General features: G+C 39.4%; 1 protein-coding gene across 2 annotated transcripts; it reads left to right on the top strand.

Moving 5' to 3' along the window:
* Positions 1–15,258: 15,258 nt before the first annotated feature.
* On the top strand, positions 15,259–23,530 carry LOC145309411 (uncharacterized). 2 transcript variants are annotated; one of them, XR_013876518.1, is made up of 2 exons: positions 15,259–23,082; positions 23,381–23,530. XR_013876518.1 is itself a non-coding variant. In XM_080150336.1 (2 exons), the coding sequence occupies exon 2, from the start codon at positions 16,107–16,109 to the stop codon at positions 21,720–21,722; it is 5,616 nt and encodes a 1,871-aa protein (XP_080006462.1). In that variant the 5' UTR covers positions 15,259–15,534; positions 15,832–16,106; the 3' UTR covers positions 21,723–23,356. The 2 variants fall into 2 exon arrangements, 1 of the variants encoding a protein (XP_080006462.1); XM_080150336.1 differs by lacking the exon at positions 23,381–23,530 and having other exon boundaries at positions 15,259–15,534; positions 15,832–23,356.
* Positions 23,531–24,207: the final 677 nt, after the last annotated feature.

Genomic DNA, 24,207 nt, shown 5'->3' with positions numbered 1-24,207 from the left:
CAGGCGACTGGCGCTTGCCTGGGTGTCGGCTCCCCTAGCCCCAAGGGGTCCCTTCCCTTGTCCATGGCATGCCCAGTGGCATGGGGCTGAAGTGCGTGTGGCACAGGCTCGCCCTGACTCACGTCCCTCCCCTGCCCTAGGAACTCAGGTGCATGTGGCACAGGCAAGTCCTTATATCCCCAAATTTCAATCTCCCCAGCCTCTGGTGCAGGGGGCACAGGCAAGGTTGGGGTTTTACAATAGTTTGGATACAACACATTTGTTAAATTTAACTTATCCTGGCTCGACTGGAAGTGCTGGGCAGCTGGGTTCCTTCGGCTGGCAGGGGGCGCTGGATGGTGTATAGTTGGGCTCTCCCTACAGGCTGGTGGCGCTGGCTGACTGGGGGTGACGGGTGTCACCCCTTCCTCTGGGACTGTTGGCTCGTTCCAGGATCCAGGTATCTCGGTGGCGGCGACGGTTGTCGCCCCAGGCACCAGGTTGGAGGCTGGCTCGTTCCAGGATCCAGGTATCTCGGTGGCGGCGACGGTTGTCGCCCCAGGCACCAGGTTGGAGGCGCTGGATAGCACCCCCCAGTCATCGCAGGTGGCGGCGCCGGGTGGCGCCCCATACATCGACTCTGATGCGCTGGCTAGCGCCTCCTGCCTCTCTCGTTCAGCGGCCGCCAGGGCCTCCCCGTACACCGCCTCAGTGACGCTGGGTAGCGCCCCTCCACTCTTGCTGGGTAGGCTCGGTCGAGCAGGCTCCATCATGTTTAGGCTAAAAGGCTGGGGCCTCAGAACTTCTGGCTCGGCGATGTTGTTGGGTTGCACCAACTCCGGCCCCAGGTGGTTGAGACTGAAGCCCAGGCCAACCCGGTTGGGTTCAGCCGCGCCTCCCAGTACGTTGATCCTAGCTGGAACGGTCCCAAACTGCGGCATTCCGTCGGCTCGGCCCGCTGCGTTGGGGGCGGCTGCTTGCTGCGGTGGTGCTGGGGGCGCGCTCCCTTCCATGTGGGCTACTCTGCTGGGCTTCCCTGGGGGAGCACCCTTGTCTGCGGTGCGCCTACGGCCGGCTACCTGGTCCCAGTCGGCTCTGCACTCGGCCGCCGTATGGCCGGCATAGTGGCAACGCTCGCACTTGGCAGGACGGTCACGGCGTGGCTGGGTGCGTCTCTCCTCTAGGCTGACTTCCACAGGCGTCGGGCAGTCTCGAGCTCGGTGGCCTTTCCCTTGGCAGCGGAAACAGCGGCCTGGAACCTTGTCATCTGGAGCGACCTTCCCCATCTGGTGGAGACCCGGAGCCAAGGCGCCAATCTCCATTGGCTCCGACTCGTCGTAATGGGGCAACTGGATGCTGGCTGATCCCGTGAGCCCGTCGGTGGCGTCCACTAGGCACACACCCTCCTTCAGCTGCTTGGTAATCATTGTGACGGTGAACATGGCTCGCCTCGTGTACTCAGGTACAGAGGCGATCTCATGACTCATCATTACACGTTTCACATTAGCGTTACGAATGCCACGATTTAATTCGTCGACTAATAATTCGAGATCCTCATGCCTGTAGGCGTCCCTATACAAGGCACACTTTGTGGATATGTATGCTTGTATAGGTTCTGTCGAGTGTTGCCTGTAATCCCTAAACGCTTGTTTCAGCGTCTGGGATTCAAAGGCGGGACGAAATAACATTTCACACTCGGCCTTGACTTGTTCGTATGTCAAGGCTTGGCCTGCCTCGCCAGATGAGAAGCCATTTCCGCCGCTTGCCCTACCAGTGACAGTAAAAGGGCGTTGCGGCGGTTGAGGGAGTCATGGGGCGGCACGCGGTAAGCCGCCCATGACATCTCGAGTCTGCGGATGTGGGAACTCCAGGATTGCTTGGGCGGTCCTCTATACTCCGGCAGGTTACTCAGCATCAGCTTGCGGTACTCGGCTGGAGCCGGCTGAGGGTCATCCTGGAGCCATCCTGGGGCTTGGTCGCCTCCTGGCGCTTGCGGCTGCTCCATCGGGTCAACGGTTCAACGGCGGGACACAAAGTTATAAGTCAATATTATAAATGGTTTGTCACTTGAGGCTTTCTAGCCTAACAGCCAACACTGTTTTATCACTAGGTTGGTAGTTTAGTTACAAAGATATAACTTAGCTGTACTTATCACTAGTTTTATTCTGAGGTTGTAGAGTAGGCTGGTAGGGGTAGATAGCTGTTGAGGGTCTGAACTGCTGTCAGGAACTGATTGGGTTTTCCTTTATCACACTATAGATAGGAGGGAGAAGCTTGTAATGCTTTATTTTCTAAAAATACCTCTGTTAGATGCTATGGAGTAGCTCCGCTCCTGTGTGTGTGTGTGTGCGTGAAATCTCCTTTCCTTGCAGCGCGCTTACGCACCGTCAAATCCGCGCACACAGGTAAAACGCGCACTTATCCCTCAACTCGCTCTCTCATTGGTCCGCTTTGTCCGTTGAATTTTATGATATTTCCCGAACTCCGTTGTGCGACCCGTAAATGGCGCTCTATTTTCCCGGTCGCTAGCTCCACACCGTGGGCGGACTTAGTCAAGTGTGGGTAGGAGGGGGGAAGCGCGTGAGGGGACGGGGTAAATCCGTCCGTTCCCCCTGTGAGGAAGGGGGGAGTGCTGTGGGTTTGAGGTAACTGTGTGATGAGGTAATGGTGCCCTTTCTCCTTAATCCTAGGCTTTATTGTTATGTCACCTTGATTGTATTGTCTTCAATGGAGAGTGGGCCCCTCCCTTTCCTCTGGAATAAGGGGTGTATTTTGTTGTGCTGGAGGCTTGGGTGGTTAGATTGTTTATCAAGGCATTGTTATATTACATCTAGATTCTATTTTTGGCCTTATCACAATACATAACAGATTTGTTTACCAAGCCTGTTCTATTTTTAGTTGTTATCACAATACACAACAAATCCAAGCCTGTTCTATTTTTAGTTTTATCACAATACACAACAGATTGTTTGCCAATCCTTGCTCATAAATCTATTGTTTAACCATCACACTAGGGTGGTAATCCCTGCAATGTGATATAATATCTGCTTTTCTAGATGGGTGGCTGCGCTGTAGCCTCTCAGGATACTTGGAGTTGACGTAGTTTTCTCTGCTTTGGTACACTACACTCGTATGTTGGCTCGCAGCTCGCAGCTATGTGGCGTGTTTCAGCCTATCGGCGGCAGGGAATGTCCCGTCCTGCTAGCTCCGTATATCAGAATCCGGCTGATGGCGGCAGGGAATGTCCCGTCCTGCTAGCGCCGCTGGTTCGGATCCTGCTATCTCTTGCAGTAAATGTTGGCCTATTTTCAGCCGTTTGCACTTATTTGGCCTGTTTCAGCCAGTCCGCAGGCCTGTTTCAGCCCTTTGAGCGCTCAATTCTCCGTTAGATGTCGGCGCTTCTTGCGGTTCTCCGTCAAGTTTTGCAGTTTCACTTCCACAACTGCCGGATGCAGAGTTAGACCTTGCTATCCAGGGTGGGTAATTCAGGTTGCTTGTGTCAGTTTTGCCAGTTTCACTGCTGGGAGTACCTTAGCCTCAGCTGCGCGTCTGCTCTACACTTGTGGTTTGCCGTAATCTCACACAGCTGTCACCAAGTTGTAGTATCCGCCTAGGATAAATGGCAGACACCAGAGTTCGAAAAGACTACGGCAGTGTGACAGACGTGGACACCTTACTATAGAGAAGCTACGCTTCTCTAACAATCACTAAATAACAAACAGCATCTATTCAGTTGTTTGTTTATTGAAGGTCTAAGAGTTACTAAAGCTATATACAACAAACAATAGTTACACAGATAGGAATAAATAATCATAACATAAAAGCATTATAATACATATACAATAGTCAGTTTGCGCAATAATGATCCCCCATCCCTGGAAAGGGTGGGGGAATTAACAATGCAGCTTAACCATAATAAAGCTTGTCAGATTCAATCATTAATTTTAGGCATAGGGAGGGGGTCGGCAGACCCCTTCCCCAGGACTCGGGGGAGTGCCTGTGGCCCTTCCCCGAACCCCGGTCAGGGGTGCCATAGGCATGGCTCACGGTTGCCGAATACCACATAAAGAAGAACCATGTCGGTATAGCGGTTAGCGAGATCCGTCGGTACAGACGACAAAGGATAATAGATATTTTGATCTCCAAATTCATAGATTGTTGATTAAGACGTACCTGTTTAAAAAGATGGGAATTTGCCTGTCTGTCAATCCCCCCGCCCTCCTATTTGGAAGGTTGACATAAAACTCTGTGCACACTATTGACTACAAGCCTACGTACATACACATATTATTTACAATGCAACTTGAAACTATATTGACTACAAGCCTACGTACATACACATATTATTTACAATGCAACTTGAAATTATCTCCTTAAAAATATTTTAAAACAACTTTGTGGTTATTTTAGGGCCCTATTGTTGGTTTGGTAGGATAACTAAATGTGTCACGCGAAATGTATCCTTTCTACAGAATTGCGCCATTCTTGTACATTTTTTTCCATTTATTTTTTTCTCATTCTTTCCCTTAATCTGTTTCACATTAAATATCTATTAATATCCATAGCTAGATCTACATTTTCTTTCACGATATCTTGGTATTGCGGGTAAAATCATCTTTTTATATATTTTCAATTTTTTTTTAAAAAACCTTTATTATGATGGAAATGACAACATATTCATCATTATGAGGCACAATTGCGTATATATATAATTCATAGCAGTCAGACTGCTTTAAAGCATCTTTCGAGCATCTTTTTACAAAACAAATAACGTTATTGTCATATTTTCTACTCTAATGTCCTTTTTTTCTCTTTCATTTGCTTCTTATTTGGGACCACTGGTCATTTGTCCTATTCACTTTTTGTTAATCCATGTTTAAGATTTAGGCATAAAAAGGTTTTATGCTATTTTTTCAATCCCTTGAACCCCTTGATGCTGGGAGCGTAGCCACTAGTATTTTTAAAAGTTAGAATCTATAGAAAAAAAATCCTTGAATAATTTTAAGAGGTGATTTTGCATGACAAAATTCCACTTCATAAATCGTAATAGATTAATTTAAAAGGAAGTAGTTGCGCTAAAATTAGAGGCATAACCCTTGTAAAGGAGATATCATACCTTGTAGCCCCATTTTATTTTACTAGCAAAGCTACTCTCTGTAAGTGTTTCTAGGGATACTTGAGGTGGTGGGGATTGAATGTCACTTTCCTTTTTTAATTTAGTTTTAAAAAAAGAAAAAATGGGGGGTGGGGATTTTTTTTTGATTTAGCTTAAAATAGCTATGAACCTTCCCAGGACCTATGAGAAGCTACATTTTATAGGAGAACCATATCGTTCAGCGGTTAGAGAAAATCTTTGTTACAGACACACAGATGTAAAAAAAAAGATTCGTGGGATAACCAGCAGCTCGATGATTGTGAGTTAATCAGGATTTGACGAGTTAAATTCTGTTTCTGTACAGCTTTACGTTATTGTTTTTTTAAGTGTTTAATTTATGAATAATGTTCTCACATTAAATTCCTCTTTCGTTTTTTTCTCTCTTCTTTCTCACTCTCAATGGTTGATCGTATATTTTGCCTATGATTTCAAACTTCTCTGCTATTGTCCTTGTTTTTAGTACTACATCAAATGTTTGGGAATTCAAAGTCCTAAATTTTCAATGTAAAGAATGACAACTGTTTTATTATTAAAGATTTTACAGGAGTCGTTTATAAATTTTACACGCCTGGCATATCAGCAAAAAGTGGTAAGTTTTGGGGGAAACACGTTAAAAAGTATGTAAAAGGAAAGTGCAACATTGTGTAATGTTTTCAACACCGGAATTCCTTGATTTTCATCTTTCTGTCATAATTGGCATATTGTTTGATGGTAGCAGAAAAAATGCACGATTTCGCGGTCATACGCAATAGAAGAAGGGTGGTGCAATTGTTTATCTTAATTTTTGCTTTCTATAACATTTGTCCCATTATAAATTTCAGGGAACTGTCCTAAAACCTTATATAAAATTCAGTCCCATAACCCCGTAATAACAAGCAAAAATTAAGATCTAAAAATGATTAACCCTTCTAAACTTGCGTATGACTGCGTACAACCGGGAGATCTCGCATTTTCTCTGTTTCCATCAAATTGAGGGAGGGAGTAAAGTTGGTTAAACTATTCTTCTTTCTTTCTTCCCTCCAAAATTCACAACCTACCAAAAGAAAGATTTAAGATAGGAAGAAGATTACGTTATTGATGTCTTATCCCTTAAATCCTAAAGACGGTAAGAGTATCTAACATTGATACTACTTGATCCTAATCAGCATAATAAAACATTTATATTCTTAACAAAATTGTACATAAATTTGTTACAAAATCGCAGAAATAAGGACATACTTACATTTTTAGGACTTGATCTTTCTTCTGTTAAAAGCGGATGATGCCGTTGGGTTCTATAGATGATCCGTCACATACGGACGTATAGACGTACGCACGTACAGATCCTAATTTTAAAAAATCTTTGCTTTTAAAACTATACAAATAATTTCAAGGGTAGTAAAAGCAGGAATCGGCAGCCGTGCAAAAGCCTCAAATTTAAACCCACTTGTGTAAAAAAAAAATTCCGAAACGATGTAATGTTTGTTTAGGAGCAGGTTTAGACATCAAGCTGAATTTTATTAAGTCATAAAATGACGATTTCACTAAGGCTTACGCGCGGCTGCCGAACCCTGATTATAACCATTTCTTTATCTGCAAAAAATACTTTACAATCATATTTAACATTTAATTTTTTACTTCCTCGCATTCTTTATTTTATTTTTAATGTATTTTTGCAGACAACAATTTTAGCAATTTACAAAAATTGCCCATAATTTTGCCATTAAAGTGTTGTCGGCTATTTTTTTGTTTCCGTTTTCATATTATAATAATCATCTGTGTTGCCAAAAGCATTTTTTAATTGTAGCAAATGCTACTCTCTAACTCACATCGTCTGTCAGTCCGTCAATTTGTTCAGCAATAAGGGAAATGTCATTTTCTAGACTCCAATTGAAGATACAAACTTTTGGTGAAGATTCCCTGTATCAATGAGCACCCAGTATATAATTTACTTGGTCCGTCAGTCTGTCGGTCATGCACCAAAACACAAAAAAACTTTTTTTTTCAGAAAGGTTCCGTAAAAATGATTGATATTTGATAAATAAAATCTATATAATTTATCCGTTTTTCTTTATGTGAATTTTTCGTGCTTTGATACTTATGGATGTTGTCATCCTAGTTAAAATATACTAAAATTAAAGGATTTAAAGAAGAAGAGCTAAAGTTAGATAATTTTCGACTGGACGATTTCAATGATGTCTCAAGCACAGCAAACTAGTTCTGTTTGATACTATGTTTGAAAACTAGCGGTTGCACCCCAAGCATCAAGGGGCTCTGTAATCGAAGGAGAAGCAATGGAAAGAAAAATACTATAAAACCATCTTAAGACTTAAATCTAATAAAATAGCCTAAAATCACCCCAGGACCTACGCGAAGCTTTCCTGAAATAGAGCACCCAATCGATATCTTAAGCTACAGACAAAATGAATTTACTACTTTATATAAAAGGATAATATTTTTAGCTGCGCCCATAGAAGACACAAACAAACACACAAAAAGACATCGAATACAATAAGAATAAGTTAAATCTTCTAATATAAAGCAGTATAGTTTTTATTTCTGTAGCTTATGATTTAGATAACGACTAAACCGTTTGTATTCTCCATTTAAAGGAAGCTTTACATGGGCCTTTGGGTGGTTTTAGGCTATTTTTCTGCTCTTCCTTACTAATAGTAAATCATAAAGTAGCTAAATTTCATTCTTAGACCATGTGTCCATCATTTTTGATTGAAAAATCGTGAACCGATTGTTTTTAAATATTTAGAACATTTTTTTTGCTCGGAGATGTTTGAGAACTTCTTATCAGGGATAAGGGAGATGTAGTTGCATTTTTAAGATATTTTTCAAGTGCAAGTATCATTTTTTCTCCATGTACTTCCTTTTTTAATTAGGTTCTTTACATAAACCCTAGGTAACTTAATCTGTTACAATAAGTGACGCGCAGAGGGGCTTTCAAGAAGCGCACTCGAAAATTCTAACAAACCTCTTAAATCAAAATCATGTGGGGTGTAGGGGGGTGTTAGCTTTTGATAGATGTAGACAACAAGAGGGGTGTATTTTTAGTGTCAGGGGGTAGATACAGGACTCTTGATGCCCACCAACCCACTTAAAAGTCCCAAAAGTGATTTTGAATGGGTAATTTTCTTATTAACACCCCCTTAAAGTTAAGTATTAGGGGCTGTTAGACACTTCTCAATGGAGGTGTTGCGGGCTAGACACCTTTAATTTAATCCAATTTCAGCGATAATTAAAACAAAGCAGCTTTACTAGAATGCATTATCAAATCCATCCAATCTTTTTTAAAACCTCCCTATTTTTAGTAGCGAAGCTACTCTATAATTCACAATGTCCGTCCGTCCGTCCGTCTGTCCGTCCGTCCGTCTGTCCGTCCGTCTGTCCGTAATTAATGAATTGGGGGAAACGTGATTTTCTCGGCTCCTATTCAAGATAGACAGCTAAAATTTTTAGTGAAGATTCCCACTATATATGCACATCTAATGTATACATTGATTTGTCCGTCTGTTTGTTATTTGGGGTGCTAGATCGATTCCTAGATTTTTACGTTTTCGTGATTTTCTCAACTCCTTTTCAAGATAAAGGGCTGAAATTTTCAGGGATTAATTAATATTATATTCTACATAATTTTACCAAGTTTTATTAATATTTTTTTTATTAATTGGGGTGCTAGATCGATTCCTAGATTTTTTAGGTTTTCATGGTTTTCTCAATTCCTATTCAGGATTGACGGTTGAATTTATCAGGGATTGAGTATGCTTATGTTTTACATATGTCCATCAAGTTTCATTAAGATTTGTCTATTAATTGCGGTGCTAGATCGATTCCTAGATTTTTAGGTTTTCATGAGTATAAGGTTGCGTGATTTTAAAGGTGTGATGATTTCCCTATTTTACTATATATTATACTAGCGGCTTCGCCCCTAGCCTCTAGAGGCTTTGCCCCAAGAGGTTTAATCAAACCAATTTTTCGTATTTTAGATTTTAAAGAAAAATAAAAAAAAAAAAATTTTTTGGGGGGGGCAATTTTTTTTTTTTTTTTTGGGGGGGGGGGATAGTCGACCCCACTATTTTAATTTTAATATTAAAAAGAAAAAAAAAATTTTTTTTTTTTTTGGGGGGGGGTATTTTTCATTTTTTGGGGGGGTTGGGGGTGTCCCACCCCCCAAGAAAATAGCTTAAAACCATCACAGGACCAGTAGGTATAATCCCTGAATAGTAGAGCCCAATCGGTTCAGCGGTTACTGAGATCTTAAGCTTCAGACGGACAGACAGACGGACAGACGGACAGACGGACAGACAGACGGACAGACATCGTACTACTTTGTATTATAGATTAATATTAATATTCATTATATGACACTGCTTTATAGTATTTTTTTCCTGATATACAATCATAATTTTTGAGCTTCGCTACTTATGGATGTTGTCATCCTTGTTGTTAACATAATTCATATACAAAATTAATTAACATACAATATGAATAAAATTAAAACAAGGATGACAACATCCATAAGTAGCGAAGCTCAAAAATTATAAATATACAACAGGAAATGATCTATAGATTATGTAATAAAAACTTCAATTATAAAAATCACGAAACCTTTTAAAAATGTATATTGTATAATGGTCTTTTGAAGCCTTAAGCTAATAAGAAAAACGTTAAAATCTAAATTCGATTTAGCACCCCAAAAAATAGTAAGTGTTTAAAAAACTTGGTCAAAATATGAAGAATGTTGACTTAATTAATTACTAAAAAATCCAACCGTTTATCTTGAACAGGAGTTGAGAAAATCACAAAACTTGAAAAACTAGGAATCGATCTAGCACCCTAACCAATAAAGGTATCTTAATAAAAATTAATGGAAATGTGCAAAATGTAAACTTATTCAATCCCTGAAAATTTCAACTGTCTATCTTGTATAGGGATTGACAAAATCATGAAAACTTAAAAATCTAGGAATCGATCTAGCACCCCAACCAATAAGGGCATCTAAACAAAACTTTATCAGAATATGTGAAATCTAAATTTATTCAATACCTGAAAATTCCAGCCATTTATCTTGAACAGGAATCGAGAAAATTACAAAAACGTAAAAATCTAGGAATCGATCTAGCACCCCAATTGATAGACAGACGGACAAAACAATGTATAGATTAGATGGGCATATGTCATAGGAATCTTCACTAAAAATTTCAGCTGTCTATCTTAAATAGGAGCCGAGAAAATCACGTTTCCCCCATAGCGTTACGGACGGACGGACTGACTGACGGACGGACTGACTGACGGACGGACATAGTGAATTATAGAGTAGCTTCGCTACTAAAAACTGTCCGTTTTTTTAAACAGACCTTATAACTCAATCCTTTATTTTAGCACGCAATGTGTATATTGTAAAACATCAGTTCCCTTACTTTTTATGTATATTAGCGGCTTCGCACCTAGCCTCTAGGTGCTTTGCCCCAAAAGGTTTAATCAAGAGGTGTTATTTAGAATAAAAAAGAAAAAGTAAAATACATTTTGGGGGTGGGGCAGTTTAAAAAATTTTTTTTTGGAGGGGGAGGGTATTTTTCATTTTTTTTTTTTTTGGGGGGGGGGGTTTGGGATGTCCCACCCCTCAAGAAAATAGCTTAAAACCATCCCAGGACCAGTAGGTATATTCCCTGAAGAGTAGAGCCTAATCGGTTGAGTGCTTACCGAGATCTTAAGCTTCAGACAGTCGGACAGACAGACAGACATACAGACATCGTACTACTTTGTATTATAGATTAGCAGATGCGCCCCTTGAGGCCTGTTGGAGTCAAACCCCACTTTTAATTTTAGTTTTAAAGAAAAAGCAAAAGAAAATTTGGACTGTTACTTTTTCTAAATGTGATTTTTCTTGGGAGGGTGGTGTTATCCGCCCCAAAAATAGTTATAAACCTTCCCAAGACCAATGAGAATCTACATTAAAAAGGAGAACTATATGGGTTCAGCGGTTAGCGAGATCCTTCGCTACAGACAAAAAAGCTCACTACTCTATATTATAGACTAGCGGCTTTGCCCCTAGGTTCTAGGGGCTTTGTCCCAAGAGGTAAGTTAAAAAAAGTTTAAAAAGAAATAAATAAAATTTTCTGCTGCTGTCAATTTATGTGAAGTAACTGCCTAAAAACATTTTTTTTTTGGGGGGGGGATTTTCATTTTTTGGGGAGTTGGGGTTGTCCCACCCCCAAAGAAAATATCTTAAAACCATCACAGGACCAATAGGTATATACCCTTAAGAGTAGTTCAGTGGTTATCGAGATCTTAAGCTTCAGACGGATAGACAGACAGACATCGTTCTACTTTGTATTATAGATAATCAAATTACTAATGAAATTAAATATACAAATTTAAATATTGAGTTGTGGTTTCTAATATAAAAATTCATATTTCTTAAAAGCTTAAATTTTTTTTTTTTCAAAATGGCTATCTACATATATATTTGCATTCATGTTTTAGTTAAATCATAATATGTTTATCATAAATATAAATATTTTGGTATGCGCGCACGTTACCTTTCTTGTTAAAGTTTTTGTATCTGAATATTTTAATTCATTTTGACCCAAACACGATCTAAGAATGTTGAATAAAATGATGGTATGTTTTTATCAAATTCATAAATTCCGTTCTAAAAATTGTTTTGAAGATAACAGAATTTCATAGGTAAATATTTTTTTAACAGTTAATTATATAACGCATTAGAGTTAGATAAATGAAAAATAAAGAATAAATCTACTTGTACTTTCATCTATGGACACAAAACTATCTTAGAATGACCAAAAATTTAAATTTGATACTATTTACCACAAAATAATTTTAGATATCAGACCACAAACATCAAAGACAAAAGCGCCTAAATAGCTGGTTAAAAATGGACATTTCGAGTTATAGATTAGTTTCGATAAAAAAAAGTATTATCATTTATCATATTTATATTGTTTCAAATTAAATGTTTCTGTGTATGCTTTTGATTTCATCTATGTGTGTTACGACCTTATATAAAGCGAAGATTTTCTAGAATTATGGTCGACCCGTTCGTAACGACTAGCTCTTTTTGAAAAATCGATTTCCCACTTTGCATAATGATTCCTATACCAATTTGGTACGATGTAAAAAGCGTCGCAACTCTATAATAGTCACCAGAAAGCCCGTTTTTTAAAAACTGATTAATAGAATAACAAGGTACAATAATATAAGCGAGGCATCTCTATAATCAAATTCTACAAATGAAAGTATGTCCTTTTCATGTTTTCAAAGTTATTTCATTAGTGTTGTATATTACAGTTAAAATTCACAAAACCTTTGTTTTTATTTATATTTCTTGTGTGATAAATTAACAAGGTTGAAAACATTCATAAAGGCGAAGCTCAAACACATATAGAAGTCAATACAAAGATGGGCTGAAGACTGGATTGGAATAAAATAATCGTATAATGGATATATTATTATATGGATCTTACACCAGATTTCTCAAATACATAAAACACACAGCGGGCTAAAATAACGATTGGGGGATTTCACCCCCTTTATCACATCCCCTCCCCTCCTACTGAATGAAAAATTTGTTTAATAAACGAGCTCAATATTAGGAAACTACAATTTTTTCACTGTTATAATATCCACCTATATTTTTTATCCATTCCTGCAAACCAGATGTAAGCAAGTGCAAGAACATCGCAAATGTATGTGCATTAAATTTTTGCATAAATACTAAAGAATCAAAAGTCAATGAATTTTTTTTGGCTTAGGTTATATAGATTTTAAAAGAGGATACTTTAAATTTTTAAAATGAAACCTATATTAGAGTTTTATACTCGTTTTTTTCATTTTTATAACTTCTCGTAAAATAAGATCCTTAAAACTGCGTCAAGACATTATAAATGGTTCCTACTGCTGCTATGTCAGATGTGCGACTTTAATAGTTAAGTTTTTTAGTTTAATAACACTCAGATTCCTGGATTCTTCTTTATATGATTTTTATTGTTTTGATTGGTCTATGGCAACTTGATTTAATTGTGAAAGAGTGGAACCTCTGTAAATATTAGGACTCGACAGCCGCGCGTCTACTGCCTTTAATCCTAAGAAAAACCATCCTTCTTCAATTCTAAAGATCAGCTGGAAGTCTAAACAGAAAAATGCAAAGCATACGAATGAGTTAAAATTTGAGGTTTAGTTACGGCTGACGCGTGGCTGCCGAAACCTGGTAAATTTAATTTGCAAAGGTAAATGCAATATATGCATAATCAAAACTATTCATAATTCAAATTCATCCTTTTTAGTGGCAAGTTTTATTTTTCTTTAGACTCTTTAAAAACAAGGATGACAGAGCGAAGAAATTAAAATTTTGATAGAAATAGAGTCGGGCGGACAAAGTAAGACATAGAGAAGTTTCTTAATGTTCAAGTGAACAGAAACTAAATCTCGGTATCCAAACTTAAATGAATTTAAAATTCTCATCGCCAAAGAAATCTTTGCAACAAATTTATCTGTTATACCAGCTGTACGCCCGGGCTAACAAAACTGGTATGAATTTAATGATATTTATCTTAATATTCGTGATTATTGTCTGTAATACGATGCTAAACATATTTTTTCAGTATTGCTGAGAACTTGTTCTAATCCAACAGATATTTATCGGTTTCAAAGCCATACGGGAATACGAGTTTTTCCTGGATTTTCAAAAGCTGCTTGCTTTTGCAGCTTTCCAACCAGAATTTAAAAAAAAGGAAGTGTCGAATACAAGGGATAGTGCTATTATGTCAGATGCGTGACATTATTAGTAAAGGTAGGGGTTAATGCTTTGACCTAAAACAAGCGCAACCCTTTTCTATACATGGGTAATACTTCTAGACTAAGGACGTACAATCAAATGGTTGGTTGTCTGAGATAGTTGGATGTTAGTGCCACGGGATTTACTATAAAAACATAAGATTATAACCTAACTAAATTTATTACAAATACATGATAACATTTAGATAGTGCATTGAAATGTGAATAAATAATATATATACACAATGTACCTATACTAAGCACCAAGTACGTGCACAGAGTTTTTTAGGGGGGGGGGGGAAGTGTATATGATAGTGAGAACTTCCATGCATCTCTTGAATTATTGACTCTTACTTTGAAATCAAATTTGAGATGGGTGTTAAACAAATATATAGGGAACTGGAACCCAAAAACACCTTTGTTTCATGCAGGGGGAAAGAAAAAGGGATTGGTAATAACCCCAACCCTTTTAATGCACGTCTCAAAATTTGTAAAAATGTATGTATTAATGTGCTGATCACTTTATATTTAGCATATGAAATGAAATTGGCAAGCTTCGAGCAAAATCAAGATATAAAAATGCATGATCCATCAACAAGATAGAAAGGGAAAATTTCTCCTATTTCATTCGCAGTTCTTCATTATGGTGTGCATAAACCCGCGACCGTGGCTTAACACGTAGCGCATTCGCTTGTTGTTGGGGAGGCAGTGAGTTAGAATCTCGGATCGACACTACGTCATAACTAAAGACATTAAAAATGATTCCTCCTGCTGCTGTATCAGATTCGTGACAATTAATTACCACGCACAGTTGGGACTTAAAGACAAAGGCTGTGCATGTTAAGAGTTGGTTGTCTGTTGAGTGGTACTTAACCCGGATGTTTGAATAGAAAATCAGAGATTTGGCTCCCCTTAGTTTTCCTAGGTGTTGGACTTGACGTTAAAGTGTCATGAACAGCAGCCTCACCCGTATGAGGTTATATTAGGTTATTATTCCACATATGGTGAAATCTCAAATAATGTTATTTAAAAATAAATATAATAAATCAAAGGGTGAGTTTAATTCATTTTGTGTGGTACTGTGGCAATAATTTGTTAACTGTTGTTAGAAATTTTGCTAAATCTATTGCCAACCCTTCAATATGCATATAGATATAAATAAGCTTTTTGTATAATTATTATATTATATTATCATTGACTCATAATGTACCATCTCTAGATGCATTTATTTTTAGAAATTTTTATTTTAGCAGATACCTAAAAAAACAAGACCAGGTGGGTAATAAGTTTTAAGAAAACAGGGAAGACAATGTCTATAAGTAGGGAATCTCGTATTGTCTTAACCTCTTTTCGAGGAAGCTTTGTGTTTATCAAGTTCGAAATTAAATTCCTTATCATTAAACCAAAATCAAAGCGCAAATGTCGTCTTTTAGGGCTTTCCTTTCATAATGTGGCGCGGCATAGAGTGTTTGTTTATTTTGGATGCGCACGTTCTTTACTTTTGAATGAGATATGAGAGTGTGAAGATTTCGGAGAACAAAATTGGGCCTATCATTGGTCTCATTGAGTGTGAACGACCCTAGTATATCAGGGATTTGAAACCATAAGAGCTTCAGGTAGAATTTGTTAATTTGATTAAGAAGTATGGTGAATAGGACGATTATATGTAGTTTTAAAAAGGCTTTAGCCAGCTAAGCATGAAACTTAATTATGATTAATATATGTTTTAGTAATTTTTATGTGCCTTATTGTTGCATTTAACAATGATTATTAAACCAAATAATTTTCCTTTAAAGCCAAAGTTTCCAAAGATTCTTTAACCATAAGAAAAGAAAAAGATTTTTTTAGTGCTCAAAGTTTTAAGATAACGAATAATATTTTATTCTGTTTATTAATTGATCTTGTAATTTCAGGTCTTTGAAATAATTTCATCAATAAATCTATATTCAAACCTGCTGTTGAAACTTGATGGTTCCTGGTATTGGGGGTTTGTATGTTCGCCAACTGATCTCGTGAACTTCCCGCTAATTCGGAAGTCAAACTCAACCAAAGTGTCATGGTTGAGACAATTTCAAAGTATCTGATGAATAGGCGTTAGCATTCATCAAGAGATCAATAGCATCTAGTGAATTATTGATGCAATAAACTGTGACAATTTTTCTGTGAAATAAGTACCTAGTGAATCAATATGCCACTAACCAAAAAGCAGAAAATTGAGCGAGCAATCGCTATTGGCAGTGAAAGGCTAGAAGTTTTTGATGAACAGTTAAAAGTGTTTTATGACAATCTAAAAGCCTGCCAAAGTTTTAGTTCATGTGAAAATGTGAATGTAAAATCAATTCGTGACATTTTTAGTGAGGTCAAGGACCAATCTGACCTAATAAAAAGTCTAAAACCTGCCGTGGAGACTAGTGAGCTGCGCGAGTTCAAGCGTGATTTGGATGAAGCTAGTGAGCAGAAAACTGTTGCAGATAAAGTTTATGCGTCGTTGGAGCAGTGTACAAAAATTCTGTACTGGCTGGACAATGATTCAGATGACGCGAGGTCAAGCACTGTCGCCAGGAACCTCGACGTCATTGAGAAGGTGAAGATGGACATGGGAGTGCTTAAAATTTCCGTGGAGTTGCGCCAAGAAGTACGTGATATGTACCGAAGGCTTAGAGAGATGGAACGTCGTTCATCTAACCTGGATGAGAGTGGGACACCTGCCATGCTCTCCAGAAGTATGTCTGCCGTGGATATTCGGAGTTCCAACCCGCAGTATGGGCGCTGGGACAACAGTTTGTTGCCGTCGTTCGATGGTACTGACACGGATTACCCAAACTTTAAACAGGTCTTTAAGGATCTATGCTCTGGTTATGGATTTGCTGACCAGAGGTTAAGTCTGATGTTGTGTATGGAGAAGGTGATAACCAACCCGGAACTACGCAAGCAAGTGTCAGCGATTAGAGATCACAATGAACAATGGGCGTTTCTTGACCAGATGTTTTTATCAAACACTCGCCGGTTCATGAGGATTTTAACTAAGTTGAACAAGATGAAACCTGTGGATAAACCTGTGGACGTGGTTAGCGCAATTGCTACCTTCAAGAGCATGATGCAGGAGGTAGAAGCCATCGTTGGTTCTGCAGCTAAGGATTACAACCACCTAACTCTCATTCATATTTTTAAAGACAAGTGCCCTGAAAATTTGAGAGACAAAATTATGATGGAGCTAGGTAGCATGAACCAACCTAACATCCCGAAGATTGTTGAACTGCTGGAGAGGACCAGGGGTGCCATGTTGGCCGGTGATATGTCCTATGACAGTGGCGCCGGCAAGAGAAATCGTGACAGAGCTGCCGCCGCGCAAGTATCTGGCCGCAGCGACAATAAGAATGGAAAGGCTGGGAAGGACAAGGCTTCCAAGTGGAACAGTGCATGTCCTGTGGAGAGCTGCAAGGAGAAGCACCCGATTTTCCGTTGCCTCACGTTTAAGAAGATGGATGTGGTTGACCGAAAGAAAGTTGTCCAGCAGAAGAAGTTATGTGAACTCTGCTTGTGCGACGGCCATACTGCTGACAAGTGTAATAAATCTGATAAGCTTGGTGTTTGTGGTACCAATAATTGCGACAGATACCATTCCAGGTTACTCCATGAGGCTAGTGCTGGTGTGAATACAGTCTACAAGTCAAGTTCTGCACCCAGCCCCTGTACCTTCTTACTGCAGTTAGTTCCTGTTGTAGCACCTGGCGGCGGCACCTGCCACGCCACGGTAATGTTTGACTCCGGGGCAAATTTGCCACTTGTGTCTGAGAAGTTATCCAACAAGTTGAAGCTGAAATCTACTGGCAGATATACAACTATTTCTGTAGCTGATGGCAGTGAGTCTTCCTGCCGCAATGTTGTGTTTTATTTGAAGGATAGGGACGGCAATCTGAGGGAGTTTGAGGCAGCTGTCATGCCTACCCTCGGCGGGGCCAACGAGATGCGCTCGGTCCACCCCGAAACTGCCGCCGAGATATTTAAAATGCCACCAGAAAGGTTTACATATATTAGTGGAGGCTTAGATATCATCATTGGAAATACACATCCTGACGTGTTTCCTTCAACCTACCAGAAAGTGGGCCAGTCTATGTTGTGGCGAACCATTTTTGGTAGTGGTTTTATCTGTACGAGTGCTGATGGTGGAGCTGGAGATCAAAAGTCGGCTTATAAGGCTGTCAGTGTCAGTGGAGGCACTTTGCCAGACTTTCTGACGTCTGAATCGTTTGGCATACAGCCGCAGGCACTTTGTCCAGGATGTACTGCTTGTCAAGAGTGCAAGGCTATGGCCGACGGCACTACCTGGGACCAGCGTGAGAGGCAGAGGATAATTGAGGCAGGTTTAACACTAGACTTGCAGTCCAACAAGTGGACAGGTCAATATGCTTATATTGAAGATCCTCACACTTTACCCTACAATGAGAGTTTAGCCCGCAAAATTGCTGAAAAGGATCGTGCCAGGATGGTCAAGGAAGGTACCTATGGAATGTATGTGGAGGTATTCAACGACGCCATAAGAAGAGGCGTTTTCCAAAAAGCCACGCCTGAAGAGTTGCAGTATGAAGGACCTAAGTCTTGTTCATCAATAGTGGTTGCTTTCAAGGAGGATTCAAGTTCCACACCCATGCGATTGTGTGCAAATAGTTCTCTGACGTTCAAGGGTACCAGTTTTAATAACATAATGCTGGGAGGCCCGCCGCCAATGCAGAAGATATTTTATCATTTGATGCTTTTCCGCGGTTACAAGGTTGGTATAACCGCGGATATCTCCAAGTTTTATAACTCCATCCTGGCCACAGAGTTCGACAGCCAGATGAAGAGAGTTTTATTTTCCCCGACGCCAGATGGTCCACTTGAAATTTACCTGACCAAAGTTGTAAATTTCGGCGAGTTAGCTGCGGGAAATTTGGCAGTTACAGCCCTGAAGTTGACGTCCCGCCTGTTCGGCGGAAAGAGTGAAGCAGAGGTCAAGGAGATGTATGGAGAGGGACAAATAAACGGTAGTGAAATTGTTGCCAAACCTGAATTATGGAAGGAGCCACAAATACCTACCTACCCTGATGAGGAGTTCAAGTTACCTCAGATTCCAGTTGCAGTCAAGCTTGAGAAGCACAGCTTCATAGATGACGTTATTTCGGGAGCAGGATCGAAGCCAGAAGCCAAGGAGATGATGAAAGAGGCCGACAGGATTATCGGCAAAGGTAGTTTTTCCTTCAAACAAGTCATTTATTCTGGAGATGATTGCCAGCATACCAAGGTTCTCGGGCTGATATGGAAGCCAGCCACCGATGTGTTGTCCATCGCCACAAGAGTCAACCAAGATGGTAAAGTCAAGGGAAGGAAGGTGAAAGAGGATGCTGATTTGTACAACCTCCAGGACGCCTTGGACGAGAATCTGACAAAAAAGATGGTTCACAGGTTCGCCGCCCAAACCTTCGACCCGATCGGGCTTTGCAGCCCTATTCTGTTGAGAATTAAACTTGTCCTGCGGAAAACATGTTTGCTGAATTTGGGCTGGCAAGATTTCATTCCAAAAAGTCTACGGGATGAACTTGTTCAGTCGCTGGAGGACAGAGCTGAGGTCGCTAAATTGGAGTTTGACCGTTGTGTGGTCCCGGATGAACCAACTGGCCTTCCATCCTTGATGATGTTTTCGGATGGGTCATCAGAGGCTTATGCATCTAATGCATATTTGAGGTGGCCAACTAGACAAGGATTTGAAACGTTTCTGCTAGCCACCAAGTCAAGAGTTGCGCCGGTCAAGTGTGAATCAATTCCACGCCTTGAGTTGATGGGGTGCCAGATGTCCACAAGGTTGGCAAAGTCCGTCAGAGATGCCCTGCCCTTTGATGTTATCAGAGTGATGTACTTTACTGATTCATCGTGTGTTTTATCACAAATAGTTTCCAACAGTGCTATGTTGAACACATTTAATTCTCATCGTATTGGAGAAATTCAATCTGCGACCAACAAGGATGACTGGAGGTGGGTCCCCGGGACGCAAAACGTTGCAGATTTGGGCACCAGAAGCACCTGCAAAGTATCAGATTTGGGACCAGGTTCCAGGTACAGATTGGGCCCAGAATGGTTGCGCCAGGATGAAAGTGCGTGGCCGGTGAAAACTGCCGAAGAAGTCAAGCAGGTTTTACCCCCAGAGGAGTTGAATACCAAAATGGTTAAGTTATGTTCAATGAAAGTTGCCGGAGAAGCCGCTGAAGATGTCTTTAGGTTTAAGCACAGGAGATCATTTGGACAGGCCAAACGTATTATGGCAGCTGTCCTGCAAGTTGCGAACACCTGGTTGAAGAAGCTAAAGAGCAGACAAGAAGGTAAGGCTACAGCCGCTGGTAGTCATGTAGCAGCCGCAGATTCTGTGTACAAGCCGTCTTTGTACAATTTTATGGCGGCGGCGGAACTTTTCATTGTGTCACGAAGCCAAGAGGATGAGTGGATAAATGACGCTAAAGGCAATTATGCGTCATTAAATCCATTAGTGCATGAAGTATCATTGACCTGGCCTGTCGTTGGTCCAGGTGGAAAGTATGTGACCAGGGAGATGAGGATTCTTAAGATGGTTGGTCGTGGACAGCCAGTCATTGACGCCATTACTGGTGGCCGTAAAATGATATTTGAAGACATGCCAGGTTTAATAATTTTGGAGCCTGGTAATTGGTTAGCTGCTGTTTTTATGAGAGAAGCACATGTTGAGCTTCACTCTGGTGTCCGTGGAACTTTAGCTGAGAGCCGCCGTTGGTGCTGGATTGTGAAGGCAAGGAGGTTGGCCATCATGGAAGTGAAGAAATGTTGGCCCTGCAGTGTTGAGAGGGCTAAGGAATGTCGTGCTACCATGAAGGAGGTGTTACCTGACAAGTTGGTCCCGAGCAGGCCTTTTGAAGCTGTGCAAGTCGACCTGATGGGTCCGCTGGTTACGAGGAGAGCTGCCGCCAAAACGAGGAGTCAGACAGCAACGAAGAAGGTGTGGGTGTTCGTGGTGGTCTGCAGATTCTCAGGGGCGTTGTGGTTAGATGCCTTGGAAAAGTATGATACCAGCAGTATCCTGTTGTCCCTGCGCAAGTTGGAAGCTGTTCATTGTCTGCCGAAGATCATAGTAAGCGACATGGGCACACAATTATCCGGTGCTCGCAAGGTTTTAGAGCAGAAGTTGGGCAGCCAGGTAGAGTTTTCTTGGTCTCAGATCCCGGCCCGAGCCCACCATTATATTGGGCAGGCTGAGAAAATGGTGGGATTAACCAAGAGATTGCTGTCCAAGAAGTTGGTGAATAGTTCTGTTAATTTCAACGAGCTCCTGGTGCTGTTGGCGGAGGTCAGCAAAATTATGAATAGCAGACCACTGACGATTGAAGCTGCGAACGACGTGGAGAATTGGCGGCTGATTACCCCTGGCCAGCTGCTGGGAAATGTTGACCGCCAGCCGTTGTGCAATGTGGCGATGAAACCGGAGGACCAAATTTCCTCCAGGTTGAAGTTGTTGGAAGATTTATCTGCCCAGTTTTGGACTGCCTACCGCCAGGAGATCCTACCGAAGATATTACGGATGTCCAAGTGGAAGGATGAGATGGCGGAGCCACTAACTGATGGAGATATAGTTCTGGTTACGAGTACCAATCCGCTGATGAGATGTTTGAGGATGGGCCGAGTGACGAGAATTGAGGATGGAAGAAAGACGGCAAGAGTCTTGTTCAGACTGACAGATAAATCTCCCCTAGAAGAACATGCTGTATCAGTCAGGCAGTTGTTAAAAATTATGATTAATAATTGATTCTTATTTTATGGAAATTGAGATTTTTTTTTAGTAAAAAGCCACATTTTTCATATGCCTATTTTTATGCCTAAAATAAGAATCAAATGAAATGCGATTAAATATTCTTCTATTTCATATGCTCAAATTTAATTTTATTGAGTTTAATTTCTTTTCAAAAGTACAATTCATTTTAAAACTTACCTGAAAAGTTTAACAAAAAGGAATAAATGTGTCGAGGTTGCGTGATTCGATATTTATTCTAAGAAAAAAATCAAGTATTTTTTTAGCAGATTTTTTTAAAAAAATTATATATGAATTTCAATCAAGTAAAACATTTTTATTTAGATCAAGGAATGATTGAAAATTCATATTTAAAGTCTCATTTTTTTTTACAAAGAAAAATTGGTATTTTTTCATAATTTCAATGAAAATTCTAACGAAGATATTATTTTGCTATTCTTTAAGTATTAAAAAGTTTTATTGTTGATTAAGATATTACAGTTCTTATTCATTAGGTTTGAAAAACTTTCTGCCCAAGGATTTTGAAAAATTTTTTCTTACTACTCTTTTTGATGCTTAACAAATTTAGTTTTAAGTACCTATAAATCTTAATTTTCTTGTCTAAGATTTATTTCGTTTTATTTTTACATTATTTGTTTACATTTACATTTCAACCTGATTTCGTAGGTACTTATTGATTTATTAATAATGATTTATTACCTATTGATTATGAAATGATTATTATTTAGTATAGTTGTTATATTTACAACATCATGATTAATAGGATTATCTATTTTAGGATTGTGTATGTGATCTTGTGATTGTCATGTGCATGGAATGTTGTATGGTACAAACCAATCCCCATCCTTCTATCCTAAAAATGTGAGGTATTATGAGTCCTAGTGAGGAGTATAATATTGTGTATGCATTTCACGGGGTTTCATTTAGTTAGGAGCAAAATTGTCACGTTTTCGGGATGTGGCCATTCTCATGTGATTATGGTGAGTTGAGTTTAGTGAGAAATGTTGCTAGTGCTCAGCGCGAAAAAAACCTTGAATCTCGTTAAGGAAGTTAATTTGACTTTCAAACGGGGGGTGTGTCTTAACCTCTTTTCGAGGAAGCTTTGTGTTTATCAAGTTCGAAATTAAATTCCTTATCATTAAACCAAAATCAAAGCGCAAATGTCGTCTTTTAGGGCTTTCCTTTCATAATGTGGCGCGGCATAGAGTGTTTGTTTATTTTGGATGCGCACGTTCTTTACTTTTGAATGAGATATGAGAGTGTGAAGATTTCGGAGAACAAAATTGGGCCTATCATTGGTCTCATTGAGTGTGAACGACCCTAGTATATCAGGGATTTGAAACCATAAGAGCTTCAGGTAGAATTTGTTAATTTGATTAAGAAGTATGGTGAATAGGACGATTATATGTAGTTTTAAAAAGGCTTTAGCCAGCTAAGCATGAAACTTAATTATGATTAATATATGTTTTAGTAATTTTTATGTGCCTTATTGTTGCATTTAACAATGATTATTAAACCAAATAATTTTCCTTTAAAGCCAAAGTTTCCAAAGATTCTTTAACCATAAGAAAAGAAAAAGATTTTTTTTAGTGCTCAAAGTTTTAAGATAACGAATAATATTTTATTCTGTTTATTAATTGATCTTGTAATTTCAGGTCTTTGAAATAATTTCATCAATAAATCTATATTCAAACCTGCTGTTGAAACTTGATGGTTCCTGGTATTGGGGGTTTGTATGTTCGCCAACTGATCTCGTGAACTTCCCGCTAATTCGGAAGTCAAACTCAACCAAAGTGTCATGGTTGAGACACGTATTTATAAAACAAGGGTAAAATTAAGGGAACAAAATGAACCACTGAATAGATATCCATTAGTAAGCAGATTCTTTATTCTATATTCAGTATAGAAAGTTGGTGTCTACCAAAGCCTTAAAGTTGAAACAATGAACCAAATGGATGCTAAAATTCAACTAGTTAAATAACATTTCCTTCATTGGGTTACGGAAGAACTAATAAGCGGGAGGACAAATGTTGTTAATTATAGAGTAGCTTCGCTACTAAAAAATGTTATAGCACATTTTTTATATTATAATTGACCTTCAACTTGAATATTCTAATGATATATTTCAATGAAACTATTGAAAGCAAAGCTTTTCAGCTGATTTCAGGGTATGTCCGAACTTACGTCCGAAACGGATAGCTATTACCGCATGACGTCCAAGGGTTGGGGCTGAAGGAGTGTTTGCCTCCCAAAACAAATTTTTGGAAGTTCATAATAAAAAGCTTGGACGTCCATATTGGGCTCTGCGTTCAAAGTGGTACAAGAGGACATAAGAACAACCTAAAACTATCTAAATACTGAAATTAAAAAATGAAATAGCCTAAAACCATCCCAGGACCTATGTGAAGTCTTCTGAAAAAGGAGAACCACATCAATCAGTTTAGTAGTTAAAAAAGATGAAGACATAAAATTTTACTAGTGG

This window comes from Acartia tonsa, chromosome 2 (assembly GCF_053477335.1).
Source record: "Acartia tonsa isolate MP-2025a chromosome 2, ASM5347733v1, whole genome shotgun sequence".
Lineage (NCBI taxonomy): Eukaryota > Metazoa > Arthropoda > Copepoda > Calanoida > Acartiidae > Acartia > Acartia tonsa.
Note: the sequence above shows the minus strand (reverse complement) of the source record. Positions and strands in the feature narration are given on the sequence as shown.

Coding starts and splice junctions, on each gene's coding strand:
- LOC145309411 (XM_080150336.1), top strand. CDS start 16,107: ATGCCACTAACCAAAAAGCAGAAAATTGAGCGAGCAATCGCTATTGGC.